General features: G+C 46.6%; 1 protein-coding gene and 1 pseudogene across 1 annotated transcript; one reads left to right on the top strand and one right to left on the bottom strand.

Moving 5' to 3' along the window:
• Positions 1-641: 641 nt before the first annotated feature.
• On the bottom strand, positions 642-5,358 carry Esx1 (ESX homeobox 1). The gene is made up of 5 exons (XM_021153848.2): positions 5,177-5,358; positions 4,800-4,925; positions 3,106-3,532; positions 2,007-2,052; positions 642-1,115 (listed from the first exon to the last, which is right to left on the bottom strand). The coding sequence occupies exons 1-5, from the start codon at positions 5,259-5,261 to the stop codon at positions 642-644; spliced, it is 1,158 nt and encodes a 385-aa protein (XP_021009507.1). The 5' UTR covers positions 5,262-5,358.
• Positions 5,359-13,361: 8,003 nt separating this feature from the next.
• Positions 13,362-14,994, top strand: LOC110286396 (ZZ-type zinc finger-containing protein 3 pseudogene; annotated as a pseudogene).
• The last annotated feature ends 231 nt before the right edge of the window (positions 14,995-15,225 follow it).

The raw sequence follows: 15,225 nt of genomic DNA, 5'->3' as shown, positions 1-15,225 counted from the left end.
CCACTCACCCTCTCCAGCCCCACCACTTCAGCATTCCCCCCACCTATGCTGGGGCATCAAACATCCACAGGACCAAGGGCCTCCTCTCCCATTAATGTCTGACAAAGCCATCCTCTGTTGCCTATGTATCTGGAGCCATGGATCCCTCCCAGTACACTCCTTGGTTGGTGGTCTAGACCCTGGGAGCCCTGGGCCAGCTGATGGGGTTGCAATCCCCTCCCCCTCCCTCCTCCAGTCCTTTGGCCAACTCCCCTACCAGGGTTCCTGAGCTCAGTCTGATGGTTGGCTCCAAGCATCCACACCTGCATTGGTCAGTTGCTGGGAGAACCTTCCAAGGAACAGCTACACCAGGTTCCTGTGAGCAAGCACCTCTTGGCAACAGCAATAGTGTTGGGGTTTGGTGTCTGCAGACAGGTTGGACCCCCAGGTGGGGCAGACCCCTACATCTCATCTATACCCTTAAATTGGTATAACTCTCAAAGCCAATATGCTGCTAATCCAAACTTTTATTGAAAATCAAAACAAAGAAGGCATTAACTTTGTACATTTCGTTTAACAGCTTCTTGACAGGTAATGCGCGATAGTGTTTACAAACGATATAAATCAGATTGAAAAACACTTTTGGAAAACTGATGTAGACTTCAGTATCTGTATCTGGGACCAGCAAAGTTTTGGTTAGGGTTGGGGTTGGGGTTGGGGAATGGGTTGGGATGGGGATTGGGGTTGGGGTTGGGGAATGGGTTGGGGAAGGGGTTGGGGTTGGGGAAGGGAAAGGGGAAGGGGAAGGGCAAGGGGTTATATTCCCTCGCTGCATTGGGTATGTGCACATCAGGTGGTACAGGTGGCCAGGGAAAAGGTGGTAGAGGGGGTGGCCTAAATGGTAGAGGCATTCTGAATCCTGGAGGGGGCCTGGGTGGAAGAGGCATCATTTGAGGATGCATGGGACGAGGCACCACTGGGTAACATTTCCAAATAACCTCCACAATAGGAATGGGACCATAATGATCATCAAGATATACACCCACAGGGGGACTCATGGCGACTGGAACCATGTTTCTGAATGCTTGTGCCCGTCGAAGTCGTCTCCACTTGGCCCTTCTGTTCTGAAACCAAACCTTCAATCAGAGGGGAAAAAAATAATTGTTTAGGATATTGGACCATGAATGTCATAATAGAAAATAAAACTACATGCAACTCAAATTACAAATAGCAAACTAAGCTTGGGGTAGAGCTTGAGGTATTGCTGTATTTCCCTTCTCTCCCTTTACTATTTTTAAACTATTTTCTGGGCCATAGATGCAGGTGAACTGTACCAGGTCCTTTCTGGTAATGTGTCTTTCTGGATGCTCCACAAATAAGTATACAGTTATTCCCACCACAAACCCATTGTATGGCAAAAGAAGCCTGTCCTAATTTTCTACTAAATAGTTATTTGATGCACTTATGTTTTAAACATTTTCCCCACAACCTTAAGTAGTCACCTTTTTATTTCCTGAAATAGAAAGTTTATCAACACCTAAATAAATGAAAAAGGAATTTTACATTAACGCAGATAAGAAGGCAGCATGAGAAGAGCATTTCTCAGTGAGATTCCAGAAAATATACATTAAAATACTGCTAAAAAATAGGAAAACAAAATCTTAGATGTAAGAAAATGTCCTTTTGAGAATCTTCGACCATATGATCAATTGAGTTACCATTAAATTAAATGAACATTACAATAAAATAAAATAGAAACATCATTTGGACTTACTCTTAATAGTTAGCTCTTCTGGCAACTTAGAAAATAAAATTTTCTTTAAACTTGGAAAAAATAAATTTCTGATTAGACAAGTTACTTGAACTCTAATTGTAGCCTTATAACATTGAAGTTGTATGGAATTTGAAAAGAAATGCCTATGACAGATCACATGTTTATAACATTTTGATCCTTCATAGGTCAGTGAAATTATAACCTGATGTGTGTTTTAGAATACCTGTCCCACACTTTTCGAAAAAGTACTAACCTGCACTCTAGGTTCAGGTAAGCCCAGGCGTCGGGCCAGCTCCACTCTGATGGGAGAAAAATAGGCAATGGTGAGTATTTGGAGTTGTGGCTAAAATGAAAGACAATGTTGTAACCCTACCTTCCAATGCCTTTTTCTATAATACAAAGGCTTGATTTAGGCGGTGGCTTCCTATTCACAAATTATCTGTTCAATTTAAATATTTTTTTTTTAAAAGGGAAACACGTGAAAATGTCTGGTAGTTAGCTAAATATAACTTTTCTGTCTGTGAAACAGCAAAGAATCCTAGAAATCTTTTTCTTTAGACTGCTCTGTACAAATTATCCAGAAAGTACCCCATCCCTGTTCTATAGTTGGGGCTCAACTCAGTACTCCAGCCTTCCTTGGCAAAATACTTAGCTAAACCCTAACCCCAAATATGATCATGTTTGAACCTGAATATTTTTGTTTATTCTAAGACAGCGAAATACACTTTCAAAGAAGGAAGTACAAAACTACTTAGGATCGAGTGTGCCCAGGGGAAATTATTTTTTTCTGTTTCTAAATTGAAGGCTGAGTGCCACGAAGTCAGAGAGGGGCTCTGTCTTCATTGCTTATGCACACCATCCGATTCTGGTCCTTCATTTCACCAGGGCCAGAATTGGAAGGCCCACAGCGAATCCCAGGCTTAGGAAATTTTAGCACTCTCAGGGGCGGGGTGGGAGAAGAGCTCCCGGTGTAGCCCTGCCCTACCACAGGGGCACTAATTTTGCGCGCAAAATCAAAGTTTTTAAAAGTTCACTAAATGCGGAAAAAACACTATTTTGCTATGATATTTTAAAGCCAAACTGCAATAGCTCATTCTGAATTCACTACCAACATTTTAAGTAAATCAGGTTTCTCGATCCGCTGCGAGGTAGCTCCTCCATCGGTTCCCTCCTGCTCGACAGGCCACCGGTGCCAGCTTTTGCACGCTCCGCTGGCCCAGAGCCTGCAGGTCTAAGTTGGACCCCTGGCTCTTCGCGCCCCCTAGCGGACCCCTGACTCAGGTGTGCTACCACCCAGCAAAGCCGGGAGCCCGCCTGCCACATGGTCGCCACCCCAGGAAAAAGCCACTCACCTAGCAAACAGGTCCGGGTACTGGACGCGCTGGAAAAAGGCCTCCAGCTCCGCCAGTTGGATCGGGGTGAAGCAGATGCGGTAGCGGCGAGGCTTCGGCTCCTGTTGGGGTTGCTCCTCCCCCGGCTGCTCCTCCTCCTGCTCCTCGGGCTGCTGCGGGGCCTGCAGCGGGTTTGCCAGCAGGGGTTGCGGTGAAGACTGAGCAACAGGCTGCATCAGAGGACGCATCAGGGACTGCGGCACGGGGACGGCATCCGCCTCCCCCAGCTGAGCGTTGGACTCCAGGAAGCCGCCTCCAAGGTTTTCATTCCCATTCCAGGCTTGCCGTGCTTCTGCAACCGGCGTTGCTGCTTCTCTTCTTGAGGGTTCGAATCCCTCGTGTTCCTGGTAGTTTGTTTCTTCCAGAAACATGGAGTTGAACAGAGAGTCTGGGAAAGGGGAAAAGCACAAACAAACAAGACCAGCTCGTTGGTGCCCAAAAGAGTTGTGGAAAAGAGTGGGTGAGCGGCTCCATCTAGAGGGGTGCGCGCCCAAGAGGCGCGCGGGGAAAGGGAGGAAGGGTGGCCTTTGACTGCAACGGCTCCCCGCCGCCCCTCTACCTGCCGCCTTCTCCCCAGGCCGCGGGTCGCGCGTCTCGTGCCGCCCCTCTACCTGCTGCCTTCTCCCCGGGCCGCGGAACGCGCGTCTCCGCGCCGCCGTCCGTCCCTGCTCTCCGCCGCCCCTCTACCTGCTGCCTTCTCCCCAGGCCGCGGGTCGCGCGTCTCGTGTCGCCCCTCCTACCTGCTGCCTTCTCCCCAGGCCGCGGGTCGCGCGTCTCGTGCCGCCCCCTCTACCTGCTGCCTTCTCCCCGGGTCGCGGAACGCGTGTCTCCGCGCCGCCGTCCGTCCCTGCTCCTCGCCGCCCCTCTACCTGCTGCCTTCTCCCCGGGCCGCGGAACGCGCGTCTCCGCGCCGCCATCCGTCCCTGCTCTCCGCCGCCCCTCTACCTGCTGCCTTCTCCCCAGGCCGCGGGTCGCGCGTCTCGTGCCGCCCCTCTACCTGCTGCCTTCTCCCCAGGCCGCGGGTCGCGCGTCTCGTGCCGCCCCTCCTACCTGCTGCCTTCTCCCCGGGCCGCGGAACGCGCGTCTCCGCGCCGCCGTCCGTCCCTGCTCTCCGCCGCCCCTCTACCTGCTGCCTTCTCCCCAGGCCGCGGGTCGCGCGTCTCGTGCCGCCCCTCCTACCTGCTGCCTTCTCCCCGGGCCGCGGAACGCGCGTCTCCGCGCCGCCGTCCGTCCCTGCTCTCCGCCGCCCCTCTACCTGCTGCCTTCTCCCCGGGCCGCGGGTCGCGCGTCTCCGCGCCGCCGCCCCGGCTCCTCGCCGCCCCTCTACCTGCTGCCTTCTTCCCACGCCGCGGGTCGCGCGTCTCCGCGCTGCCGTCCCGGCTCCTCGATGCCTCTCTACCTGCCGCCCGCTCGCTACGGCGCTGCCACCCCTGCGCCTGCTGCCCCCTTCTCGCCGCCTCGGCTCTCCTCCCCTCGCGGCCCGCTTCCCTTGCCGCCGCCCCTCCACACAGTTCCCCTCCCGGCCGCCCCCGCCCCCACCCCCACCCCGGGGCTCCCTTCCCGCCGCCCTGCTTCCCCCAAGCGCAACCCGGGAACATCAGGCCGAGCCCAAATTAAATTGCCTGTTAAGAACCTATCCCTGTCCAGGTACTGACTCTCCATCTCCAGTTCTTCCTCCTTCTGGCTGGCTCCAAAGTCAGAGTAGAAAGTTGTTTCAGATTCCGCGTTTTCCTGGTAGTTTGCTCCCTCCAAAAGCGTTGAGCTCAAGAGAGGCTGTGGATCTGGAGAAGGAAAAAAAAAAAAAAAAAAAAAAAAAGAAAAAGAAAAAGAAAAAAAAAGCGGTTTGGAGCCTAGGTAGGGCTGGGAAGAGCGAGGCGCCACTCTAAAGGAGCGGCGGAGACTGCGAAGGTCGGAGAAGCTGACCGCACTTCGTCACTTTCTGTGCGCGCGCACGCGTGCGCGCGCACAGAAAAAAAAGTTGTCCTCCCGAGTTCTTCTCGAATCTAAACGCGTCGAGGCGGCACCGACTGACCCTGAAGTGTTTCCTCCTCCATTGCTTCAACAAAGGTCTTCAAGTCAGTGCAGTAACAGCAGCGGCACTTTTTGTGAGATTCCATGACCGGAGCGCGGTGGGTTGTTAAGTCACCAGCTTCTGCGGACTTCTTGGCTTCCGAGCTAGTGCGGAGGTCGGGGCCAGAGGTGGTACCAGCTGCTTCTCCCGTACCCGAGTGGCGCTCGTCGAGGAGTCACGCCCCTTTTATAGCGTGGTCAGCCCTTGTGCCTCTTAGGGATCAGTAGTGTGCCTCCGCTCAAGCCCCCATTAGAAATAGTGTTTCCATTCGGAATGGGTGGGACTACGCTGTAGGGTGGGACTACATTGTAGGGGGTGCTCTGATGACAGGGAGAATGTTTGTTAAAGTGCCGGTCGGACTTTGAGCTCCCTACGCGCGCGCGCGCGCACGCACGCGCGGAGACCCGCTTCCACGTGCTGTTAACTGCCTTTTCAACTCTACCTAGGCGTCCCAGAGCATTAAGGGGCTGCACGAGACTGTGAATCACAATTTAGCAGCTCCGAGTTCGCACCAGCTCGCACACCCTCAAATATTATGTTCGGAAGCATGTAATTTTACGTCCCCCAAGGAAAAATTTTACGTGGATTTACGGGTTGGGAACGCGCAGTCTAACAAAATGGGTTCCCCCTCCCGCCACCCTTTGGACACTGGACTCGACCAAGGACTCGGTGACTTATGACTAGGGCTTTGTTTGTTGTTTTTGTACTCTCGCACCTACAGTCTGAATTAGAGCCCTAATATGTTTAGGTAGGCAGGAAGCCGGGTTTTGTAGTTTTGGGGGGTTGTTTTGTTTTATTTTGGCTTTTTGGGCTTTTTTTTTGGTGGCTTTTCGAGGCAAAGTTTCTCTGTGCATCCCTAGCTGTCCTAGAACACACACCGTAGAGTGTACTGGCCTCGAACTGGCTTGCCGCTGCCTCCCAAGTGCTGGAAGCCACCAAGGCCAGCTTTTCGAGCTTTGAGTTGGTTCCTGAAGCTTTCCCAGAACGAAGCGAGTTGGCTTTGCCGACGAACTCAGCAGCGTCTTCGGGGTGACACGGGCGCAAGTAGGACGGACACCTTGCAAGAAACCCTTTATGCCTCTTCAAATACTTCTAGAGCGTTGTGATTTTTAGGAATGAACCGGCTTGTAAAGGACTCTGCCAAAATCTTAAGAGACCCAAAAATGCCTAAGTTACTTGAGTTTGGCGCCTTTGCGGAGTTAGATAGCTTGCTCTTAGTACAAAATGCATCGTAGAAACTTGCGCTGCCTTGAACCAAAAGCCCGCCTAATTCTGGGGTATCTAACCTCAAAAGGCGGGAGAACGCTCTGCCTCCACATTCACGCCCCTCCCCCTTCCTTTTCCTGGGACTATCTTGCCTCCCCCCATCCCCCCGTCTAGAAAATGGCGAGTCAAATTTAAAATGGCTGTATAATTTTCCAAAAGATGTTCTCAAGTGTTAATATCCTTGTTTTTGTGGTCCTTGTGTTTGGCACTGCACGATTTGTTCTACAGTTTTGCCTTTACAGGCCTTTGGTTGGCATTTCACTTTTGTTGCGGGGAGGGGGGCGCGGGGTACGTGTTCGAGACAGAGTTTCCCAATGGCACCAGCCCTAGCTGTCCCGTACTCAAAGTGGCGGGCCTTTTTGCAGGAGGCCAGGCAACTTGGCAGTTTCACTACGAAGTCCGTGCACTTTTTACTTTATTACTTGTGTCTTAATTCGAAGGATGTTCCAGGCAGTGGTGTGTGTATGCATGTGTGCATGTGCGTGTGTGCGTGTGTGTGTGTGTGTGCGCGTGTGCGTCTGTGTGTGTGTGTGTTGCGGGCGTTAATTGAAGGAAAAGACCATTGGACGGGGTCTAAGGCTCTGAATCTGCTTCTCGTGAGACCAGGCCGCGTCCCTTCGCACCAGACTGGATTGCTTTGAACAAGAGGAGAGTTGGGATCCAGAAGTGCTGAATTTCTAATGCCCCCCTTCAGTTTGCTCAGCAAATCAAAAGGGCAGGCTCGAAATGCGCCCGAGGGAAGAAAGAAAGGAAGGCGGTGTGTCGTCTCGTCCCGTCGTGTGTGTCGTCCCCCCCCCCCCCCCCCCGCCCCGGGCGTCCAGGCTTTCTCCAGGCTTTAGTTGCCTTTGGTCATCTCCAGCAGAGATGAGAGTTGAAAGTTCTAGAACTGCTCATAAATTCGAACTTCTGTGTTACGCAGAGAATTGTGAGGGCACATTAGGCTGCTGCTGGCCAACCGGCCTAGGAAGTAAATTATCTCCTTGTGGCCCGTGGCCCGTGGCCCGTGGCCCGTGGCCCCAAAAGCCTATGGGCTGAGTAGCAGTCGTTTTATTAGACTGATGGTTGTGATAGCTCGGTGCTTATGTTAAAGTGATCCTTACAATATTAAGTAATGGTCCTAGCGAACAAAGAGTGATGTTGGCAGTCCTCATATGCTAAACAGAATCCCAAAATACATTTTATAGGTTAAAAAACTTTTTAAGAGCCGGGCAGTGGTGGCACATGCCTTTAAATTCCAGCAATTGGGAGACAGAGGCAGGCAGATTTCTGAGTATGAGGCCAGCCTGGTCTACAGAGTGAGTTCCAGGACAGCCAGAGCTATACAGAGAAACCCTGTCTCACAAAACAAAACAAAACAAAACAAAACAAAACAAAACAAACAAACAAACAAAAACTTTTAAAAATGACAAGTATATTTATTACATTTTCTAGATTATATACCCACATGAGATTTAGCTATAAAATTCCCCCAGACATTTAAATAATTGGATCCGAAGAAGCCAATTCAAATGTCTTGTGAGTAGATGTGGTATGGGAGCGAATGTCTGTAATTCCAGTATTTGAGAGGCAGAGACAGGAGGTTCCAAAGTACCCAGTCTCAACTACTACGTAGTTGGTTCAAGATCAGTGTTTTGTGAGAGCCTGTCAGAAAGAGTCTTTTAATTCCCAAGTGCCACACACACACACACACACACACACACACACACACACACACACACACACACACACTAAAAAGGCCATTTTCACTTCGTTACAGTCACATGCTTCGACGGTAGTTAAAAGGGTACTCCTGTAGACTCTGTACACTACTTACACTACCTTATACAGGCATTCTGTTAAAAACTCGAAGGTGCCTTCCCAGAGAAAATCCTTGGAGATTTTCTTCCTTAGGAGACCTGTGCAGGGAGAAAAGGAGCAAAGATCTTAGAAAAGGAGCGGGGGGGGGGGGGGTATGGTGTGGTAGTGCCTAGGGCAGAGACTCCCAGGCCTTTCGAGCCAGAAGAATTTCAGGACCATTGGTTTCCGTGGCTTCGGCTTCGTAGACTTCTACAAAGCCGCAGCTAGAAAACAGCAACCTAGCTCTCCAAATGTGCCAAATGCTAGGAAACAATGGGAGGGTTCCCAAACATTTGCGGGGGGGGGGGGGAGGGGGAAATAAATATTTCTTTACGCACGCTCTGCTGCGAGTTTATTATTTTTTTTAAGGCTCGCCGATTTTTTGCTTTGTTTTGTTTTTGCGCGGGTGCAGGCCGGAATGGCTTGGCTCCGTCGTTTTGACTACAAGCTTGCACTCAACTCCAAGGAAGCTCCCCGAACCTAGATTTTGTTTTTGAAAACTGCAGCCAGCCACCTCCAGTTTAAATACTGAGGCAGGCTCCAGCCCCAGAACAGTCCAGCCTCCATTAGCAAGTGGCAACCTATATAATCTCCTTCCCTAGGTGGGAAATGGGAAATACTGGCAACCTCTCTGGGCTGCCAAAGCCTTGGCCCTTTCCCTAGCTCAATTCCTCTCCCGTGGATGGTGGACACCGGCCTGTTAACATTCAGGTTTATACTGAAATTAAAAGCACTTTGTTTTCCTCCTTTACATTTTAATGGTCCCTTCTGTCCTTACTAATGTTGGATCCTTTCTAAAGAAGGGTAGTAAATGAAAAACAAATATTTTGAGCCAGCATCTCGCTCTTTGGCCTGTGATTGGCCAGGAACTCACTATGTAGAGTCAGGCCTCAACTTCTTATCTCAGCCTTCTGAGTGCTGGAGTTTCAGATATGTCCTGCCACACCTGGCAGAAGAATATTTTTATTGTTATAAAAGGATCTCACTCTATTACTCTGTCCAAGAACCCACACAATCGATCCTCCTGCCTCAGCCCCCTAGGCACTGAGATTACAGGCAAGGACTAAACTGCTCAGCCAGACATGAGACTTCCACTTTTAAAATTAGTCTTTTAAATTAGCATACAATGTACTGGTTTTCATTTAGGAATTCTCATATGTGCCTCTCTTTTTATATTGCCCGCCCAACACATAACTTTGATCTGCTGGTCCACAGGTGGGAGGAAAGAACTGGTCACTCCCAGTCTTCCTCTAATTGCCAGCCCTGCATTGATGCATCCTGTATTTTATTAGCCTCTCCCTCTCTTTTTTCTTTCTTTCTTTTCATTGTCCTATTTCTGATTTTAGCTGCATGAGAATTCTTAGCCACAGTTTTAGACTTTTTAGTACTGAGGGTTGAATCTCGAGGTAATAGTTTTTCAAAATTCTAATGAATGTAAGTATATTCCATTATTTTTAAATTTAAAAAGGTGAAAAAAAATTAAATCTTAATTTTATTAAGATTTAGCACACATACAAGTGTTTTGCCTGTCTGTCTGTCTGTATACCACTTACATGCTTCCTGCCCACAAAGAACAGAAGATGGGCATGAGATCTCATAAACTGGAGTTAAAGTTTATCAAAGCCACCATGTGGGTTCTGGGAATCCATCTCAAGCACTCTGGAAGAGCAGTCAGTGCTCTTAACCACTGGGCCATCTCTCCCACCCTGTAGTGAAGATTTCTGAACTAAGAAAGAGCCTGTCTGCTGAGGTTGTTGAGATGGAGGCTAAAAATTCCTTTTCTATGAAATTGTAGAGAAAAAAAAAAACCAAAAAACAGCGATTCACACTAGTTGTGTGACCACCACTCAAATTATAAAAGCTACAGACAGCTGAACTGTGTGTGGAGCACTGAGGCTGGCTGGCCATGGCATTAAGTTTGTATGTGGAAAGTGCACTGCATTAAAAAAAAAAAAAAAAAAAAAAAAAAAAAAGAGGATGGGTGTCTAGATTCAGGAGTAGATTTCCACTGAAAAATATTGATGAACTACTGGAGAAGTTGATGATGAAGACAGGGCCATATTCAGGCAGAGTTGAAGAATTAATTAAGGACTGGCAAGGCAGATGCTCAGTGGGTAAAATGTATGTGCTGCTCAGGCCTAATGACCTGAGTTTTATCCCCATGTTCCAAGGTAATAGGAAAGAACTGACTCCAAAAATTTGTTCTCTGATGTCTCCATATATAATATATATACCTATATATATACACACACACATATATATGCAACTCATACATATATACACAATAATAAATATATAAATATTAAAAAAGAATTTAGGGTGAAAAGATGCCATTCAAAGGGAGACTTCAATTGTGATGAAATCATAAATACAAAACACTCATGCATTTTGAAAGAGAGCAACCTGTCCACATAACTTTTGTTTATGTATTGCCATAATTATTTTATTATTATATTAATTTATTTATATTTTATTATTATCATTATTAACCCATTACCATGTCTAATTCATAAATTAAAGGTATCATAGGGTATGTGTATATATCATAGGTTCATGTGTGTATTCAGAATACTTGTTTGAGAATTATTTGTATAATATTCAACTTCTGGATTATCTGATAATTCCACTTATTTGAGAAATTGCAAGATTGTTTTGCATAGTGTCTGTAACATTTCACATTAGCAGTGATGGGGATGTATGTACCTCAGTAAAACTACCTGCCTGCTGAATCATGTTAAACCCATGTTAAAAATTCAAATCAGGGGCTGGAGAGATTCCTTAAAGACTGAGTACTGGCTGCTCTTGCAGCAGCCTGAGGAGCTTCAATTCCCAGCACCCATGTGGTGGCTCTTGACCCTCTGCATCTCCAGTTCTTGGGGACCCAGTACTGTCTTCTAGCCTCTGCAGGCACCAGGCACTCATGTGATGCAACAAACAAAATATTCATACACATAAATTAAAAGAAAAACCAAACTAAAATCCAAATAGTGTCTGGTGTAATGCTATAATCATAACACAAGAGATGGGGAGGAAGATGGCTGCAAACTTAAATCCAGCCTGATTTCCACATATTAAAATTAAAACAAGCAGCAACAGCAAACTCCAAGGCATTTCAGTCAGTATTGGTAAAGGGTTCTTTAAAATTATTATTATTATTATTATTATTATTATTATTATTATTATTATTATTATGTGTGTGTGTGTGTGTGATAGCCTGGATGTGGAGGTCAGAGTTGGTTTTCTCTTTCACAATAGGTGTTCTCAGGATGAAAGTCAGGTCACCAGGCTTGTAAGGCAAGTGCTTTTCCCTGATAGGCCATCTGCTAGCCCTTTTGATGGTGATTTGATCTATTTGCATTCTTTTAATGAATAATGAATTAATTGATTTTGTGTGTCTAGGAGTGGATATGAGTCTGGAGGTCAGAGGATGATTTCTGGGAGTTGTTCCATTCTACTTTGTTGAGGCAGGATCTCTCTCATTTCTGCCAGGATGCATACTCCAGGCTAGCTGGCTCATGAATTCCAGGCTCTATCCTATGTCTGCCTCCCATCTTGTGACAGAGTACTTGGATTCCAGGTCTGTATCCTTGCCTCCAGCTTTGTACATGGGTGCTGGGGACTCATGTAGTCAGACGTGGGAGGCTAATGCTTTACCTGTTGAGCCTCTCCCCTGGTTCCTCTTTACATTGTTGGCATTTGTTATTTTCTATTTTTTTAAACTAATGTAACATTAAATAAATTATTTTTGAGTTAGGGTCTCTCTGCAGTTCAGGCTGGCCTCAGATTAATGATTATCTTGCCTTCTGATAGTAGTAAAAAAGATATCAGCTGTCCCAGCCTCCAGATTATGATTTAGTGCACAAATAGTTTGGTTTCATGGAATGAACCTGCAGGGGCCCTGTGCTCCAAGATAGGACAAGAAATGGAAAAAGAAATCAGTTTTCTTGCCACATCCAATTGCTAGCAGGAACGTTTCTATGCTATCTTTCTTTTCCTTCCTCCTGCAAGACTATATATATATATATATATATATATATATATATATATATATATACATATATATACACACACACATACTATTACATATATAATATATCAAATATAAATTATTAGTGTGAACATATAATATATGCATGTATGACTATATATTTATATAATATATACACACAACACACATGTAACATACACATACATATATACATATGTAATATATACATGTATACATGTATACATACATACATATATACATACACACACACACTCAGTTTCTTTGCCTCTCTCCTGCTCTTTTCTCTCTCTCTCTCTCTCTCTCTCTCTCTCTCTCTCTCTCTCTCTGTGTGTGTGTGTGTGTGAGAGAGAGAGACCTCAATGAATTTTTGTGTCCCATCACTAGTGCAGGAAGATCCTAGGAGTCCAAAGGAAACAAAAATTGTGGTTCTCCAAAGGATGGGTAAGAGAAGTCTCCTTATGCCTCATACATTTTTTTTTTAAGAAATTGTGTTGACCTTAATAAGTCAGGGCTAACAGTATATGCCTGGGGTGTAGTGCTTGCCAACCGTGCACAAATCCTTTATTAAAAATGAAGGGGGTTGTGGGGAGGGGGAGGGGACTTAGAAGCGCAGGCTGCACCTTTGTGGAGTGCGGAGGGCGCTGGAGTTGGTGCAGTCTGTCAGTCAGTGTAGCAGCCGGCAAGCGGCACGGGGCGCCTCCCCAAGATGTCCGCGGTGGTGGGCCCCACGTGAGAGGCAACAAGTTGTGCTAGTGCATCCGTATAAGTAATTCCTGAAGTCTCAGTGTAACATGGACATTAACAGTGATGACATAAAATACAGATGCTTGGAAATTAAGTACTAGGAGAAACACTTCAAAAGTGAGGCGTTTAAGAGGTTCTAGTATTCTCCGAGGCTGAAGCCGAGAGTCTGATATCCCGAAGCTTAAACTTAATCGTAAATCATAGCTCCATCTCCTTCAGGATATAAAGAAATAATATTTCCACAATGATAGCTCTTTGGTTGTACAGGTTTCCCAATGAGTGTGGATCGTGATGGCCGTATTGTATTGTAGTATCGTAGGGACTTGCCATAGTAGGGCGCTTCCTGATCTACTGTTCCGCGGGAGGTTAAACGCCTTGGATGAATCTTTTTATGGTAGAACTTTAAGGAATTATAGCATCGCTCACCCAGAAGAAATCTCTTCTCATTCTCAAGTACAATCAAGATCACCAAAGAAGAGACCAAAGCCTGTGCTAATTCAGAAAGGAAATAATAACTGAAGAACTTCTGATGTAAAACAGCAGAGTGAGCGCTCGAGAATCTTGGACAATCCCTAGGAAAGAAGACTTTCTTCTTCGGAAAAGGATGACCTAGAAAGGCAGGCCCTAGAGAGTTGTGAGAGAAGGCAGACAGAGCCAGCTGCCACCAGTCTTTTTTTGTTGTTGTTTGTTTGTTTTGTTTTTGTTTTTTGGGTTTTTTTTTTTTTTTTTGGTTTTCCGAAACAGGGTTTCTCTGTTATAGCCCTGGCTGTCCTGGAACTCACTCTGTAGACCAGGCTGGCCTCGAACTCAGAAATCCACCTGCTTCTGCCTCCCGAGTTCTGGGATTAAAGGCATGCACCATCACCGCCCGGCCTTTTTAATTTATTATTATTTTATTAGATATTTTCCTTATTTACATTTCCAATGCTATACCAAAAGTCCCCTATACCCTCCCCCCACCCTGCTCCCCTACCCACCCACTCCCACTTCTTGGCCCTGGCATTCCCCTGTACTGAGGCATATAAAGTTTGCAAGACCAATGGGTCTCTCTTCCCAATGATGGCCGACTAGGCCATCTTCTGATACTTATGCAGCTAGAGACATGAGTTCTGGGGCCACCAGTGTTAAAGAACATTAAACAACAATGTCTTAGAGCTGAAGCCACAAACAGTTCAGAAGATTTGCCTGTAAAACCAGACAAGGAGCCAGTAAAACATAGGAGGACAGTAGTGGACCATGATGCAGACTTTTAAGGGGCTAACTGAGCTTGTCGATGTCTTCTATCAGATGATTGTGAGAAAAGGGAAGTTAAAAAGGTGAATGTCAGTGCAGCACTTAATGCTGCATTATTAGTAGAAGAAATCACAAGCTATTTGACTGTCAATAGTGTTGATCAGTGACTCAGGTGCTATAAACTGTAAACAAAATACCCCTGGTTTCTGTGTGCTGCAGGAAGAACCAGTCGCTGGAAATGGGGATTTGGAAACCCAGACTTCAGTGTTCTGTGGCAGTAGGAAGCAGGAAGGTTGAATAGACCATTTCGTGCCTTGCACAAAGTCAGATGTGCAGGTCAAGTTGGAGAACCACAAACTAGTAACTGCCTGCCTACCTGTGGAACGACGAAATCAGCTGGCTGCTTAGTTAGCTTCAGGACCTGTTTCTGAAATTCAGTCATCCTTAAAGAGATTCTGAGGAAGAAGTAGATGTGGTGGGAGATAGCAGTGCCTCCAAAGAGCACTGTAATGAGAACAGCAGTAACCCTCTGGACACGGGTTCTGAACGCATGCCAGTCTCTGGAGAGTCAGAGCTGTCCTCTATCCTAGACTATGTTTCAGCTCAGATGCCATCTTTATCAGAACCTCAGGAACATCGATACACCCTGAGAACTTCACCTTGAAGGGTGGCCCTGACCAGAGGTAGTTAGTTCCACAGTGCTGATGACAAAAATGATGACCTGATGTTTATTACTTTGAATCAGATTATGTGGCACTGAAATACAACAAAGAGTATGTGTAACCATGGTAACCATGCGTTCTGCTTTGCTTATCACTTCCCAGGGGTTCAGTATTCATTAATAGAGGCCCGTACTTAATGCTTTATTACAGATGAAGTTAACACTTTAGCAATATGTTTAGATTTAACATACATTTTATAA

This window comes from Mus caroli, unplaced genomic scaffold, assembly GCF_978045245.1.
Source record: "Mus caroli unplaced genomic scaffold, Mus_caroli_1 scaffold_5, whole genome shotgun sequence".
Taxonomy (NCBI): domain Eukaryota; kingdom Metazoa; phylum Chordata; class Mammalia; order Rodentia; family Muridae; genus Mus; species Mus caroli.
The sequence above is the reverse complement of the archived record's forward strand: the minus strand, read 5'-3'. Positions and strand labels throughout refer to the sequence as shown.

Excerpts from the sequence above, each read along its gene's own strand:
- Esx1 (XM_021153848.2), bottom strand. The coding sequence starts at position 5,261 with ATGGAATCTCACAAAAAGTGCCGCTGCTGTTACTGCACTGACTTGAAG. Across the intron at positions 2,053-3,105 it reads TACCCGGACCTGTTTGCTAG|AGTGGAGCTGGCCCGACGCC; the intron begins GTGAGTGGCTTT and ends TTCTCCCATCAG. Across the intron at positions 1,116-2,006 it reads TACCTGAACCTAGAGTGCAG|GTTTGGTTTCAGAACAGAAG; the intron begins GTTAGTACTTTT and ends CTCTGATTGAAG.